The sequence below is a fragment of the Cryptomeria japonica genome, chromosome 8 (assembly GCF_030272615.1).
Source record: "Cryptomeria japonica chromosome 8, Sugi_1.0, whole genome shotgun sequence".
Taxonomy (NCBI): Eukaryota; Viridiplantae; Streptophyta; class Pinopsida; order Cupressales; family Cupressaceae; genus Cryptomeria; species Cryptomeria japonica.
This window is the reverse complement of record NC_081412.1, coordinates 124,362,677-124,380,074: the sequence shown is the minus strand read 5'-3', so window position 1 is coordinate 124,380,074 and position 17,398 is coordinate 124,362,677. Positions and strand designations below refer to the sequence as shown.

General features: G+C 34.0%; 1 protein-coding gene across 3 annotated transcripts; it reads right to left on the bottom strand.

Moving 5' to 3' along the window:
- Positions 1–9,429: 9,429 nt before the first annotated feature.
- On the bottom strand, positions 9,430–15,765 carry LOC131041634 (uncharacterized). Of its 3 annotated transcripts, XM_059209995.1 has the most exons (6): positions 15,572–15,765; positions 15,430–15,497; positions 10,458–10,533; positions 10,096–10,219; positions 9,938–9,992; positions 9,430–9,775 (listed from the first exon to the last, which is right to left on the bottom strand). In XM_059209995.1, the coding sequence occupies exons 1-5, from the start codon at positions 15,636–15,638 to the stop codon at positions 9,989–9,991; spliced, it is 339 nt and encodes a 112-aa protein (XP_059065978.1). In that variant the 5' UTR covers positions 15,639–15,765; the 3' UTR covers positions 9,430–9,775; positions 9,938–9,988. The 3 variants fall into 3 exon arrangements, 2 of the variants coding, with proteins under 2 accessions (XP_059065978.1, XP_059065977.1); XM_059209994.1 differs by having other exon boundaries at positions 15,430–15,740; XR_009358736.1 differs by lacking the exons at positions 9,430–9,775; positions 9,938–9,992 and having other exon boundaries at positions 10,101–10,214; positions 15,430–15,740.
- Between the last annotated feature and the right edge of the window lie 1,633 nt (positions 15,766–17,398).

The following is a 17,398-nucleotide window of genomic DNA, read 5'->3' as shown; positions in this document are numbered from 1 at the left end:
TTAATAAAGATTTATTAGAGGACATCTTATTACCAACTGATAGATACTTATTTCCTTATTTAAAGAATTCATGGTTTCATCTCTGTGTCGGCCTCTCCACCTAACCAACCCCAATTCTTCTTCCATCACCAATTCAAACCAAATGTTGCATGTCATTCATTCATTTTGTGCATGTCCAACAATGATTGAGATGGTACCATTTTAATCCGCTCAACATAGATGTGATATTTTATTAGGATTCATCTCCATTGTTTTCATGAGAGATAGTTTGAGATCAAGTTGCTTGTATGTACATGTTTTCTCTAGATTTTAGTTTTAGATATACCCTGCATCTTTAAGAGAGTGGGTTCTTTTGATGCTTCCAATTTGTGTTGTACAAAGTCTACAATAGTGCAAATGTGCTATTGTGCATAGGTGCAATTTAAATTTTCATATTCAAACATGGGTAATGAGATTTTAGTGTAAAATTTATACATAAGAATTTATGAGGAAATTTACTAGCGTTTGAAAATATCTGTGCATGTTACATTTGAAAGTTTGACCATCATGAGCATATCAGTCTTCTATGAAAGTTTCTAAAGCCATCTAAGTAAATCCTTTTTGTGCATATAATCATGCGATCTTTACTTTGTAACGCATCACATTAGGTTTTCCACAGGCACGCAGGGAAGACCTTCACTGGATACGTGATCTAACTTTGCATGTTTGTTTTCATATCCACAATATGCATGTAAGACAATGATATTTTATGAACTACTTTTTATGCAACAATATTAAAGTAATTACTCCATTAGCTTGTGTGTCTGTCTATGACCTGTGAATATCAAGGCACTGGTCAATTTTGCAATATACATATTTTCTTATTTTTGACATTTGAAAAGACATCATTAGGAATACTCATAATGCAGATAGGAAGTCTCTTTTTCCTTTTTTATACATCCATTTGTGCATACCTTGTTTGTCGTCTTGGTTCTAGTATGATGTTGAAATTGTTATTTAGCTTTCTTTTATCTAAGCACTCGATAAGGTATAATGGTGCGTTGCCTTTATTGTGCACAACGATTAGAGTTGGTCATACTTCACCTTTAGAGAAATAAGAAAATAAGTAATACTAACCCATTGGTATTTTCATGACATTGTCACAGGATAAATCAGGGATCTTGATTATGCCTTATTGTCAGGGATAAATCAAGGATCTTGATTATGCCTTTTGTTTAGTGCCTCTTTAGACATGTTTACCACTTCCTTTGACTTCATACAATCACTGTCTTGTTTTCTTGTCTTTACAGCCGTCTTGGTATCTTTGTATTGATAATTTTGTGATTGATAACTATTCCTCATGTTAAGAAACAGTACATTAGTATCTCCTCAGAAGGCAATATTTATCCCTCTAATTTCAGTAGTATCAATAAAATCTATTATCTACTTAACAGTTGTGTAAATAGTTTTCCACCAATACTATTTTTAAAAAGTTTGATGATGGTAAGGTTTGCTATTCTATTTAACAAGTTGTGTTTCTATCCTAATCTCCGGCATTGCTAGTTTTCAGTTCAAATATGTGGTTGAATAAATCCTAATTGATATTCACAGAATCTGCCACCTAGATATCCCATTTGTTGTATTGATTTCACTCCAACATGATTGTTTTACTTACTATGTAAAACTCCAAAATACCATACTATCAATTGTGATTTGGGCATCACATGTTTCCAATTTGTCATTCTTTTTTAATTCTTTAACACTCTTTGTAATTGAGTTATTGTGTCGCAAACTTTAAAAATAGTCAAATATTTATCATCTTTTTGCTTTCGTTCTTAAATTTTGTTTCCTTTTAGTTGCCCGTTTTTTATTAAATGCTAATTTCTTAAGTATAGTCAAATGAGATGACTGAAAACTAGAAAACTTACTAACCCAGACATTGCCTAAGGTTTTGCAATGAAAAAAACTGATTTAGAATGTGCACATTATAACATATAATAGGAATAGTAAATACCTTAAACTAGGTGGAGTTTTAACAGGACACAAAAGCTTCTTATACCGTTGCAACCATCAGGCTGATGAGTTTATTTGTGAGAGAGTCAATTTAATAAATTCACAACATTATTAAAATAGATCTCTAATGTTTCTTTAAATGTGTAATAGGACATCTATTTAAAGTACTACATGCAGAGCATACCTATAAGGGCTTGCACGTTTTCCCAAATTAATTACCACTAGTACCAGCACTGGATAAAAACCCATTTCATCCTGAACTAATGCATTCTCTAGGCTGCAATCATCACTTTGGTCCACTTTTATCTAATATTGATAAGTCATGATTACATTATGATGTTTTGAGAAATTTGAACCACCCTGTGACAGTAGCCAAACTAACACTATCACTCCATTCCAGCTCATGATGTTCACCAGACGATCTGATCTTTGCCATCTCTCTTCATCCATTTCCACATACTAGTTGTTTTTAATGGAATTTTCATGTTCTAGCTTGACTAAAGTAAATGTTTCTAAAGTGACATCACCAAAGGTTGTAAGGGATTGTTCTAGTATAGTTGGACTCTCAGAAATATAACTCACATACCTACTACTACTTCATCACATTCCAAACCCCCAAGGCCACTGAGGTCCAAGGGTGAGAATTGTGTAAGCCCATATTTTAATGATTATTTTGAAAGCCCATATTTTGATGCTTATCTGGGTTGTCTCTCTTTTATGAGTGTGTGTTGTGTTATTAGATCAATCATGTAAAATTCAAGCGTCAATATCTGGAATTTTTGTAGGTACAAATGGAAGCTTGTGAAGCAAGTGGTGAAGGATGTTTTCCAGACATTGGATGTTGGATGTGGTCAAATGAAGGTATGCATTTCATTGCATTTTTTCTTTGAATACAAATGAATTGTAAAAAAAATAAGATTGATAGGATGAAAGAAGTCCTCGTTTTGTGGAAGAATTGTTTTCCTTGTTCTTTTGATGACACTCTCAGATTGCTGCATAACTTAGAGACCACAATGTATGTTCTTTATACTTGTTCTTCTATATGCTTCACATTATTTTCGATAAAAATTAGAATAATTTTGAGTAAGCTATCAAAAGTATCAAATACTAAATGATTTGTTCTGTTTTTAGTAAAGATGGGGAAGATAGATGATGGCTTATATAATGATTTCATGATAAAATGTAGGAATAAGGAACCGGTAGATTATAGAAAACTGAATACCCATTTTCATCATTTCAAGGGTAGCAATTCAAGGCAATCAAATTGCTTTCCATCACTGTTTATGTATAGTTGTTGCCTGAAACATTTTCATTCTGAAATTTAAGTAACAATTGCACTATTGTTTTGAAATTTATGTGTATTTTGACTTCTCACATGCCAACATATGTGCCTATGTGCTCATCACCAAAGGCATTGCCTTATTCAATCATCACTTTTAAACATTATTTACATAACTAATTGCTTTTAGAGCTTTTAATAATTTTTAATTTTTATTAATGCATCACAACAAATCATAAAATATGACCACTCGCTATTTAATCTTGTTGTTATAATCATCACATTTTAAGTTATGTAAATTATTTTTATTATAAATAAAATACAATGTATGTGATTTGTTGCTTTTTGTGGTGTTGTGTTGTGACATTGTGTTGTGTTGTTTTGTGTGGTGTTGTCGTGTGGTTTTCTTAGGTCAATTAGGATTAGGTCAATGAGGCTTAGGTCAATTAGGGAAGGCCAAGGCCATTCTTAAAGAACGGTCGGTAGGCCAAGGCCATTCTTGAAGATCTATTCCTTAAGGTCATGTGTTTGTGTGGCAACTTAAAGAACGGTCGGTAGGCCAAGGCCATTCTTTAAGATCTATTTCTCGTTTTCTTTACATTTTTTTACTTATCTTGATTAATTTTTAATTTTTATTTTAAAAATTATTTTGATCTCAACATTAAAGTTAGAAAACACAAATTTGAAAATTATGAATCACAATACAAATCCCCCTTCATAGTTCAAAAAAGATAATTATAAATTGCCCTTTTTAAAATAATTCTCTAAGTAAAAAGAAAATTGTGATTGCAAAGGCAAAATAAATACTATTTTTTAATCTAGAAACATATATTTTTAAATAATGTTTTCCATATGGTAAAATATCGTGTTTCCTTAAATTGTTTGGTATTCTTAAGGAGTTTGTTTTAAACTAAGTATAATAATCTTAACACCAACCCTAAGCCTAACTATATCTCTAATCCAAACCTTAATTCTAAGTATTATTATGGTTTAGGGTTTTAGGGTTGCCTAACCCTAATCCTAACTCATTTAGGGTTTAGGATTTAGGTTCATGATTATTATTAGGGTTTAGGGTTAGAGTTAGGACTTAGGGTTATGGTTTAGGGTTTATGGTTAGGGTTTACATCATGGTTAGTTAGGGTTTAGGGTTAGGGTTTAGATTTTTAGGGTTAGGGTTAGGGTTTGGATTTTTAGGGTTTAGAATTTTAAGATGAGGGCTTAGGGTTAGGGTTTACACATAGGGTATAGGGTTTAGGCTAAGGGCTTAGGGTGTTGGTTAGGGATTACATATATAGGGTTTAGGGTAGGGTTTAGGCTTAGTGTTTAGAGTTTATGATTAGGGTTTAGGGTTAGGGTTTACATATATGGTTTAGGGTTTAGAGTAGAGTAGGGTTATGGTTAGGGTTTAGAGTTTAGTATCTACGTTATGGTTTACAACATGGTTAAGGTTAGGGTTCAAAGTTTTAGGGTTAGGGTTAGTGTTTAGGGTTTAGAGTTTTAGGGTTTAGTGCTTAGAGTTAGGGTTTAGGGTTTAGGGTTAGTGTTTACATTTATGTTCAAGGTTTAGAGTTTTAGGGTTAGGGTTTAAAGCTTTAGGGTTTGGGGTTTAGAGTTTTAAGGTGAGGTTAGGGTTTAGGGTTAGGGTTTACATATATGTTATAACATATGGGTTTAGGATTTAGGTTATGGTTTACATAAAGTATAGGATTTAGGGTTACGATTAGGGTTGTGTTTAGGGTTAAGATTTAGATTTTTAGGGTTTAGAAATTTAGGTTTTCATGTTAGGATTTAGGGTTATGGTTCAAAATTTTAGGATTTATGATTTAGGGTTAGGGTTTACATTTAGGGTTTAGTGTTAAGGAGAGTGTTAGGGGTTAGGGTTGAGGGTTATGTCATGGTTACGGTTAGGGTTTAGGGTTGTGTTTAGGGTTAAGGTTTAGAGTTTTAGGGTTTAGGGTTTAGAAATTTAGGTTTTTCGGGTTAGGGTTAGGGTTTAGGGTTACGGTTCAAAATTTTAGGGTTTATGATTTAGGGTTAGGGTTTGCATTTAGGGTTTAGGGTTAAGGAGAGTGTTAGGGGTTAAGGTTGAGGGTTATGTCATGGTTAGGGTTAGGGTTGAGGGTTATGTCATGGTTAGGGTTTAGGGTTGAGAGTTATGATTAAGGTTTACATCCTGGTTGGGGAGGTTGAGGGTTTAGGGCAATTGGGGTTTACAATAATGTCCTCAACCCTAAACCCTAACCTTAGCCCTAAAATTAAAAACCCTAACTATAAACCCTAAGCTCAACCCTAAAACTCAACCTAATCTTAGTTAGGGTTTAAGGTTTAGGATCAAGGTTAGAGTTTACATTGATGTTTAGGGTTAGGGTATAGAGTTTTAAGGTTTAGGGTTAGGGTTAGGATTTAGGGTTTAGGGTTTGGGGTTTAGGGTTTGGGGTTTGGGGTTTGGGGTTTAGGGTTTAGGGTTTAGGGTTTGGGGTTTGGGGTTTAGGGTTTAGGGTTTAGGGTTTAGGGTTTAAGGTTTAGGGTTTAGGGTTTCGGGTTTAGGTTTTAGGGTTTAGGGTTTAGGGTTTCGGGTTCAAATTTTTAGGGTTTAAGCTTAGGTTTTAGGTTTTAGGGTATAGGGTTAGGGTAGGGTTTAGATTTTTTGAATTTAGGTAGAGGGTTAGGGTTTAGGGTTTAGAGTTTAGGATTAGGGTTTATATATAAAGTTAGGGCTTATATGGTTAGGGTTGGGGGAGTTTTAGTGTTTAGGGTTAGGGTTAGAATTTATATTTTTAAGGTTTAGGTTGAGGGTTAGGGTTTAAAGTTTTAGGGTTGAGGGTTATCGTTTAGGGTTAGAGTTTACATTTATCTATAGGGTTTAGGGTTAGGGTTAGTATTTAGCTTTTTATGGTTTAGGGTTTAGGGTTAGGGTTTAAAGTTTTAGGGTTTGGGTTAGTGTTTAGGGTTAGGGTTTAGAGTTTTAGGGTTTGGGTTAGTGTTTAGGGTTTATAATTCAAGTTTTGGGTTTAGGGTATGTGTTTAAGATTTAGAGTTTTAGGGTTGAGTTAATGTTTAAGGTTTTTAACATTTAGGGTTAGGGTTAGGGTTTAGGGTTGAGGTTAGGGTTTACATATAAGGTTAGGGTAGGGTTAGGGTTAGGGTTTAGGGTTCATAATTGGGGTTAGGGTTTACAGTTATGAGTTTACATCATGGTTTGCCCTAAACCCTAAACCCTATTCCCAACCCTGAGCCTAACCCTAAATGCTAAAAAGCGTAAACATTAACCCAACCCTAATCCCTAACCCTCATCCTAAGGGTTGGGATGAGGGTTAGGGTTTATATATAAGGTTAGGGTTGGGGGGATTTTTAGGGTTTAGGGTTAGGGTTTAGAGTTTTAGGGTGAGGGTTAGGGTTTAGGGTTTATAATTCAGGGTTATAGTTTATGTAGCATTTAGGGTTAAGGTTTTGAGTTTAGGATAGGGTTTATGTTTAGGATTTAAGGTTGGGTTAATGTTTAGCATTTAGGGTTAGGGTTAGGGTTGAGGATAGGGTTTATATATAAGGTTAGGGCAGGGTTAGGGTTAAGGTTATGGTAGGGTTAGGGTTAGGGTTTAGGATTTATGATTGTGGTTAGGGTTTACGACTATGATTAGGGTTTACATCATGGTTTTCCCTAAACTCTAAACCCTAACCCTATATGTATACCCTATCCTCAACCCTAAACCCTAACCCTAACACTAAATGCTAAAAAGCATAAACATTAACCCCACCCTAAACCCTCATCCTAAAACACTAAACCCTAAAATTGTACCCTAATCCTAAAAATGTAAACCCTTACCCTAAACCCTACCCTAAACTTGAAACCCTAACCCTGAACTATAAACCCTAACCCTCACCTTAAAACTCTAAACCCTAACCCTAATCCTAACCCCTAAACATAAATGTAAACCCTAAACCCTAAAACTCTAAACCCTAACCCTTAAATCCTAAAACTCTAAACCCTAACCCTAAATCCTAATGATGATGTAAACCCTATCTCTACTCTAAACCCTAAACCTTATATGTAAACCCTAACCCTCAAACCCTAAACCCTAAAAAAATCTACCCTAAAAATAAATGTAAACTCTAAACCCTAACCCTAAACCCTAAAACTGTACCCTAAACTTCAAACCCTAACCCTGAACTATAAACCCTAACCCTCACCCTAAAACTCTAAACCCTAACCCTAAACCCTAAATCCTAATGATGATGTAAACCCTATCTCTACTCTAAACCCCAAACCTTATATGTAAACCCTAACCCTCAACCCTAATACTCTAAACCCTAAACCCTAAAACTCTACCCTAAAAATAAATGTAAACTCTAACCCTGACCCTAAAACCCCAAACACATAAAAACTCTAAACCCTAACCCTAAACCTAAAATATGGACCCTAAACCCTAAACACTAAAACTCTAAACCCTAGAACCCAAACTGTGATGTAAATACTAAACCTAACCCTAAACCTAAACCTCTAAACCCTAAAACCCTGACCATGACGTAAATACTAACCCTAATCCTGAATCCTAAAACTCTAAATCCTAACCCTAACCCTACTCTAAACCCTAAACCCTATATGTAAACCCTAACCCTAAACCCTACATAACCATAACACTAAACCCTAAACACAATCCTAACTATAAACTCTAAACCCTAAGCCCTAACCCTAACTCAAAACCCTAAACCCTAAAACTCTAAACCCTAACTAACCATGATGTAAACCCTAAACCATAACCCTAAATCCTAACCTTAACCCTAAACCCTAATAATGATTATAAACCTAAATCCTAAACCCTAATAATAATTATAAACCTAAATCCTAAACCCTAACTGTAAACTCGAAACCCTAAGCCCTAACCCTAACTCAAAACCCTAAACCCTAAAACTCTAAACCCTAACCCTAAACCTCTAAACCCTAACTAACCATGATGTAAACCTTAACTATAAACCCTAAACCATAACCCTAAATCCTAACCTTAACCCTAAACCCTAATAATAATCATAAACCTAAATCCTAAACCCTAATAATAATTATAAACCTAAATCCTAAACCCTAAACGAGTCAGGGTTAGGGTTAAGATTAGGTTTAAACCCTAATAATGCTTAGTATTAAGGTATGGTTTATAGACATAGTTAGGCTTAGGGTTGGGGTTGGGGTTAAGATTATTATACTTTGTTTAAAACAAGCTCCATAACAATACCAAACAATTTAAGGAAACACAATATTTTAACATATGGAAAACATTATTTAGAAATATATGTTTCTAGTTTAAAAAATATTATTTATTTTGCCTTTGCAATCACAAATTTCTTTTTACTTGGAGAATTTCAACATGCAATTAACTACCTTGAATTTATAAAATATGATTTATTTTAAATTAAAATATTTACAAATAAGCTTCTCTTAGTTTCAAGAATATTTATTCAAACATTCTCTACTAGCAACGCCAACCACGTGAAGGTGGAAGCTTGTATGGCCTCCCCTAATTGACCTAAGCCTAATTGACCTAAGGCAGTGCCACAAGACAACACCACACAATGTCACAACACAACACCACAAAAAACAACAAAACACATACATTGTATTTTATTTATAATACAAATTATTTACATAACTTTAAATGTGATAATTATAATAACTAGATTAAATATTGAGTGCTCATATTTTATGATTTGTTGCGATGCATTAATAAAACTTACAAATTATTAAAAGCTCTAAAAGCAACTAGTTATGCAAACAATGTTTAAATGTGATGATTGAATAGGGCAATGCCTTTGGTGATGAGCACATAGGCACATATGTTAGCATGTGACAAGTCAAAATACACATTTTATAATTATGGTGACATGCTTATGTGGATGGTTATGTAGTGTTAACTTCATTTATAAAGTGAGTAAATTATATTTTAAAAAGGGCAATTTATAATTATCATTTTTGAACTATGAAGGGGGATTTGTATTGCGATTCATAATTTTCAAATTTGTGTTCTCTAACTTTAATGTTGAGATCAAAATTAATAATTTTTTAAATAAAAATTAAAAATTAATCAAGATAAGTAAAAAAATGTAAAGAAAACAAGAAATAGATCTTAAAGAATGGCCTTGGCCTACCGACCATTCTTTAAGTTGCCACACAAACACACAACCTTAAGGAATAACCATGGCCATTGGCTATTCCCTTTGGTCTTTGGAAGGGATTTTTATCCCCTTCCAATAAATTTTTTTATTAATCATTATTTTTGTACATGTTACAATGCTATTGGGTCAATACCTTGACCATGTTACAATGCCATTACGTCAATACCATTGACCATGTTACACTCCTATTAGGTCAATACCCTTGACCAAAATGTTACTAAAGAAATTATCTAATCACATCCCTTACTACTCTTCTTGTTGTCAAACTGACACCCATTGTTGGGAATTTGGGAGAGTGGCCTTCAACCCACCTATTCCAAGAGTAACATGTAATGTTTTTGCCTGCAACATACTGTGAACTTGAGTCTATCTTTGAAAACACAAACAAAAACAAATAATAAACAAATTATACCCAAGAGAAACTCTATGAAATATTGGATATAAAACACTTCAAAAATAATTTCAATTGGGAGCATTTGAAGATCCAAAGGAGAAAGGGTCTACCCGTTTTTCTTTTTCTCTTGCCAGAAGGCACGAAATATGATGCATACGTTCTTAACTGCTCATTTCAAAACAATAGTATAATTGTTACTTATATTTCAGAATGAAAATGTTTCAGGCAACAACTATACATAAACAGTGATGGAAAACACTTTACATGCCTTGAACTACTACCCTTGAAATGATGAAAATGGGCATCCAGTTTTCTATAATCCACCGGTTCCTTATTCCAGCATTTTATCATGGAATCATTATATAAGCCATCATCTATCTTCCCCATCTTTACTAAAAACAAAACAAATCATTCAGTATTTGATACTTTTGATAGCTTACTCAAAATTATTCTAATTTTTTTCGAAAATAATGTGAAGCATATTGAAGAACAAGTATAAAGAACATACAGTGTCATCAGAAAAACAAGGAAAGCACTTCTTCCACAAAACGAGGAGTGCTTTCATCCTATCAATCCTATTTTTTTTACAATTCATTTCTTTTCAAAGAAAAAATGCAATGAAATGCATACCTTCATTTGACCACATCCAACATCCAATGTCTGGAAAACGTCCTTCACCACTTGCTTCACAAGCTTCCATTTGTACCTACAAAAATTCCAGAGATTGATGCTTGAATTTTACATGACTGATCTAATAACACAATACAACACAATACATGTCTATTTTCAGTCAAATAATGGTATGAAAGATCAAAAGACAGTGAACAATACGGAAAGGGGTTGTCATGACAAATTTGATAGAGATCAAGGAGGGCATTCACTGTTTCTACATGCTTTGTTTTCATATTTCATTTTGCTTACAATCACAGAGTGCTTAGAAGGAAATAGTGGATTTCAAGTGCTTGATACTGATAATAAGAATTGCAAGATGACAGCCCATGTAGCATCCCTCAGTGGTCATAGTGATTCGATTTTATACTGAAAATATTCAAAATAGAACAGCCCAAAAAATGTCTGGACCAGACCTCATAATAACAGTGACATCAACATTTATGGCATTCATCAAAGTTTTATAAATAACAACAATATGGAACAGTGACAACCTTTATAAGCCAATTTGAAGACAAACAATGCACTCTACTGCCATGAACAACCCATGATGTTTCAAATACAGATGTCAAAGAAAGGCCACATGCCTACAATGTTGTAGTGAAAGCATCAAATCTGCTACAAAAATAGTGAACTAGTCACAAACATAGTCATTGGGATTGTGGGACTGTTAAGTAGGCAATAACTTTTCAAAAGTTATAAGTAAGGCCACCATTAGTGGCTAAGAATTCTAAGGATAGTGCAACATCAACATGAATCAAGGTCCCCATTATTTCTGGTATGTGAGTTATATTTCTGAGAGCCCAACTATACTAGAACAGTCCCTTACAGCCTTTTGTGATGCCACTTTAGCAACATTTACTTCAATCAAGCCAGAACATGAAAATTCCATTAAAAGCAACTGGAAACATGATAAATTACAAAGAGTGTTAAAGAATTAAAAAAGGATGACAAATCACAAAATTTAAGAATGAAAGCAAAAAGATGATAAATATTTGACTATTTTTAAAGTTTGAGGCACCATAGCTCAATTACAAAGAGTGTTAAAGAATTAGAAACGAATGACAAACTGGAAACATGTGATGCCCAAATCGCAATTGATAGTATGGTTTTTTGGAGTTTTACATAGTAAGTAAAACAATCATGTTGGAGTGAAATTGATGCAAACAATGGGATTTCAAGGTGGCAGATTCTGTAAATATCAATGAGGATTTATTCAACCACATATTTGAACATAAAACTAGCAATGCAGGAGATCAGGACAGAAACACAACTTGTTAAACAGAAGAGCAAACCTTACCATCATGAAACTTTTTGAAAATAGTATTGGTGGAAAACTATTTACACAACTGTTAAGGAAAATAAATTTTATTGATACTGCTGAAATTAGAGGGATAAATATTGCCTTCTGAGGAGATATTATAGAACATGGTATCAAGATATACCATTTCTTAACATGAGGAATAGTTATCAATCACAAGATTATATGAAGTCAAAGGAAGTGGCAAACATGTCTAAAGAGGCACTAAACAAAAGGTATATTGCACACAGTCTTATGTGGCAAGAAGGCATAATCAAGATCCCTGATTTATCCTGTGACAATGTCATGAAAATACCAATGGCTTATTATTACTTATCTCAAATAAAAGAAAGCTAAAGAACAGTTTCAGCATCATACTAGAACCAGGACGACAGGGTATGCACAAATGGATGTATAACAAGGAAAAAGAGACTTCCTATCTGCATCATGAGTATTCCTAACAATGTCTTTCAAAATGTCAAACATAAGAAAATATGGATATTTTGTTGCAGATTTTGATTTTGCTAAAGTGGTTGACACAAGAACATTTACTCTATGTTGTGAGGGCATTTGTACCGTAGAATAATGCATTTTTAAATATAACTCCCTTTAACACTAAACATTCATATAAACAATTTCCTACATAGTTCAATAAGTACAGATTACTTATTCCTACAAACATAGTTTTATAAGTATCTATCACTTGAATTGCATGTAAGATTAGAGAAAAAAAAAATTCAAATTCCATCTTCATTCTGATGATGTATTGTAGAACATGATCTCAAAAAAGTTATGAAATTGATACTTACACACTCAAATTCATAAACTTCATTGGTATTGAGATGTTCAAAGACATTCAATATCTGATTTTATTTTGTATTGAGCATCTTAGGAACACCAGACTACTTGGCACCTGAAATTCTCTTGAATAAAGGCCATGGCAAACCTGTTGACTGGTAATATTTTAAGTGCTACCTTGAATAATGATTGATTCTTACCTGTAAAGACTTGAAAGTTAACAGGATATGATTTGCAGGTGGACATTTGGTATTCTTGTGTATGAAATGCTTGCAGGCTTTACTCTATTTCAGGACAGTGGTTGGTTTGCAACTCTTTCCCTATCAGCCTTTTTAAAGGCTGCAGGTTTTTCAAGACTGGTTTTTCATGTTTTTGTGATAGTTTTTTACTGATTTTTCGTGGTTGGATGATGGTAGATACATTCGGTACCTATCAGAAGATATTGAAATGCAAGCTTCGTTTCCCAACCCATTTCTCCTATAAGTAAGAGATCCTTTCATTTTTTTTTTCTCAATAATTTAGATTAAACTCTGATTCATCATCATTTTACTTCTCCCGCTTTTAACTGCGGGAAACTAGATGTCTGCTATATATTAGTCTTGCAATATATCATAATTTATTTTTGCTTTTACATTTTGGATTGTACAGTGCAAGAGACTTAATCAACAAACTCTTGACTGCAGATCTCACTAAAAGGTTTTGGAAAGAGATAACCTACCATGTTTCTTTATTTTTTAAAACATGAACTAGTTCTAGACCAAAGTTTGTGATTAATGTTGTGCTTAATTATCAGGCTAGGCTCCTTTGCATTTTGCATTTTATGATGTAATTCTTGGTTCCATATCAAGTTTGACAGCATTAAAATGTGATCAGGATTGGATGTCTGAAAGGAGGAGTGAGGGACATTAAGTCACATCCTTTCTTTGAACATGTTGATTGGGACTGGCTACTTCAAAAGAGAGAAACGCCACCTTATAAGCCCATATGTAATGTAAGTGTTATACAGGAAACTCGTAGATACCATTACTAGCTTTTGTGACTTCCTCTGCAAGTGTTGTTTTGTTGATTACATATTTTAAAGGAACGGCAGAATGAGAGATGTAGACTTAGACTTCGTACAGATTTCTGGATAAAATTGTGTGAATATTTTTATTCAATGTTTTGAATCATTCTCTCCAAACATCGAATAAAAATATTCACACAGTTTTATCCAGAAGATTATATCTACATTTCATAGACTGTGGACCTTCATACAAGATTATATCTACATTTCATAGACTGTGGAACTTCATTAGTATGAGACATATCATCCTCCTGAGATTTTTGTGCCACACTAACTGAACTAGTGCCTCAATCAAAAGGCTACAACCCATTATAGGTTAACAGAACTAATTGTGCATGAACCAAAATTAGATTAACAGAACTAATAAATTAACTTAAAATAGGTTAAACCCCATGCAAAGTTAAAGCTTTTTCAGGCATTATAACTAATTTGCTCATGACTGATTTGCAGGGAAAAGAAGATGTAAGCAATTTTGAAGATTATTCCTAACGATGTCTTTCAAAATGTCAAACATAAGAAAATATGCAAAATTGACCATTGCCTTGATATTCACAGATCATAGACAGACACACAAGCTAATGGAGTAATGGAGTATTGCTGCACAAAAAGTAATTCATAAAATATCACTATGGATATGAAAACAAACATGCAAAGTTAGATCGCGTGCCTAATGGAAGCTTGGATACGTATTCAATTCTGAAAGGATAGACAACCTAATGCGATGTGTTACAAAGTAAAGATCGCATCATATGCACAAAAAGGATTTACTAAGATGGCTGAGATGATTGAAAGCTTCATAAAGATGGATGATGATGATCATGAGAACTGTGAATTTGATGATGAGAGTAAGAGTAGAGTGAGCGAGGAGAAAATAGTAAGATTCAAGGATGAAAGGTTTCCATCTGTGTTACAAGATGTAGTTGAGGTTGGTACCAGTAGTGAAAGAAGAGTCAAACCTCCAGGAAGCGGAGAAATTGACCAGGGTCTTCATCTGGTTCATCTTATTCTAGCCTGTGCAGAAGCAGTGGGTTCCAGAGACTCACAATTAGCTGCAAAGGTGTTGCAGCAAATCTGGAAATCGGCTGACCCCTGCGGAGATGCATTACAGAGGGTCACATGCTGTTTCGCCAAAGGGCTTACCTCCCGCCTTTTACTGCTTCTCCAGAACAACAGCAACTCTTGTGGTACTAATCTGAGCACTCTGCAGCCTCCAGGGGGCTCTGATCTCATGCGTGCTCCAACCCAAGCGGAAAGACCAGAAGGATTTCAGCTTTTATACCAGTGTACTCCCTACATAGCCTTCGGTTTCATGGCCGCTAACGAGGCCATAGCGCAGGCAACGGAGTGGAAAAAAGCCATCCATATTCTTGACCTGGGAATGGTGCAGGCCCTTCAATGGCCGGCGATTATGAGAAAGCTAGCGGCTAGGGCAGAGGGCGCTCCCAGCGTGAGGCTCACGGGCATGGGGACCTGCTCATATTCTGAAATTCAGGAATGGGGGGCGGCATTGGGGAAAGAAGCCAAGGCCTTCGGGTTAGGGTTTGAATTCCGCGGAATAGTCGAGCCATGCACTACTAGAAGAGCCCTCTTGGCCTGACCTGTGCTATTACTGCCCTCTGGAGAAAAATAGAAGAAGGGCAAAAACTGATTTAATAGCATCGTGAGCGAGAAAATCTGCAAACAACCTAACTTAATAGCATTGCACAAGTGGTGACAGCAGATAATTTTATTTGCATTGATGAAATTTAATTGCAGTATTAAGTTCCACATACCTGGAAGAAGAAATTGCCCTTGGTTGCTCTCCCTCTGCCTCTTCTTCTGTTCTGTCTCTTCCTCCGCTCTGCCACAAAAATTAACACTAAAACAAACAAAAAATTTGAAAAAACACTGAACACCACCAAACAAAACAAACACCTGAAAATAAGATGGACAGAAAAACCAGCGTGCACGCTGTACGCCACCAAACCACCAAATAAAACATTGAATGGAGAGAGAGAACAAAACATTTGACAATCACAAAAACTTAGAACTCTGACACATCAGGCATGGAATGGAGGACTTTCTTAACGGAATGTCTGTAACAGAATTTCAAATTTAAAAACAATCTTAATTTGACATGCGGCTCCCATTCTCCTTTCAACGGCTATTTTAAAATTTTCATTAATTTAAACAAATTTAAATTAATTAATTAATCCTTTAGGTTTCTTTAATTAGGAACAAGTGATTGGTATCTAAGTTAAACAAATAAATAGTTTTTAGCATATTTATAACATTTAGATTAAAATTTGTATTTTTTAATTTTTTAAGTAAATGAAAGTTTAGGTCTTGCTATATTTTTCTCTATCATTTAAAGATTTGAAAACATCAGTTTATTTTTCTCCTTCTACCTAAACTCAGTTTCTTTTTTCTTCTACTCATCAAAACCTCACATTTCCAACATGGTCCAATGTGTATAGAAATGCCTACAAGATTTGTCAATGACTTCCAAGTGTATAAGTAGAATTTTCGCCTTGGAGTTCATCATTGATTGCCATCTTTTTGGAAAATCTTGGCAAGGGTGTTATTGCTTGTTGTTACATTCATAAGTGATGTATTTAGTGAAAACAATGTTTAGATGTGACACTAAACATATGAATTATAAAAAATTCCTTATAAGAGGTTTTAGAAAATGTGTATTGTTTTCTCATTTGAAATAAAGTATCAAAATTAATAATAATATCTAGATAGCCACTATACATGGGTCCTTAATGCATCTACCATTCAACAATTAAATCATCAATAATCATTTATTTCTTCTTTTATGGCTAGAGGTTTAAATTTTGTGGGAGGGGAGGTTCGTTCACTCGTAGATGTTGTTGTTGTCCTACCAGAGTATATCTATAGAACAAAGATTTTGATTGTGAATGCAAGTATTTATCAAGTACCACAAGGTATTTAATTGAATATAAGGACACTTATTGACCTATATCAAGTTATATTTCATGATAAATGACCCAAATTATATGTAATAATACAAATGAATTGTAAGAAGAATTAAGTTTAACACAAACATTAAAACAATCTCATTTAATTTTCTCAAAGCATAGTAAAGATACAAATTAGATTTATAGACAAAATTTAAAGAGAGACATAGCTATTTGGAATTGGAGATTTTAATAAAGTCCATGAGACCTACCTTGAAATTAATTCTAAAATTGAAACAAAATAATATGTGTTATATTTTGATACATTTGATATCCACTACATGTGACAACCTAGTGGTAATTGCACTATGAAATAAACAAAGATGACCTTGGTCTCTATTCACATGTTAAAAATGGCTTTGTCGTGTACAAAGATTCCACTACTCATTTAGTAGCTAATAACAAGGGGAACACAACTTCTCAAGCAAGGAAGGAGGATAGTTTCCATATTTAAATTACTCGTTGAGAGATAGAAACATGACCAATTTTGATGAGAATGTTGAAATTGTAAGTCAAGTAGGGAAATTGTGGAACATATAGGAATTATTGCTTATCATGCTCTATGCAAATCATAAATAGTATTTGAGTTGATATGAAGAGAAATAGAGACACAAATATTATAAAAATTAAAGAACATCCTCTATCATTTCAATGCACAATATAAGAAATCATCCAAAGAGAATGCCACACTAGAACTATCACATACAAGCATAATTTCTGCCTCAAATTTATATCCCAAAACATAAGCACTCGGTCCAATGGTGACAATTATGCATTA

What these genes read in the sequence shown, in the direction of transcription:
- LOC131041634 (XM_059209994.1), bottom strand. Translation starts at nt 15,663, where the DNA reads ATGTTTTGTTCTCTCTCTCCATTCAATGTTTTATTTGGTGGTTTGGTG. An exon ending in AGGGCAATTTCTTCTTCCAG is followed by an intron (nt 10,534 to 15,429) that starts GTATGTGGAACT and finishes GAATTTTTGTAG; the next exon opens with GTACAAATGGAAGCTTGTGA. An exon ending in TTGGATGTGGTCAAATGAAG is followed by an intron (nt 10,220 to 10,457) that starts GTATGCATTTCA and finishes TTTTGTTTTTAG; the next exon opens with TAAAGATGGGGAAGATAGAT.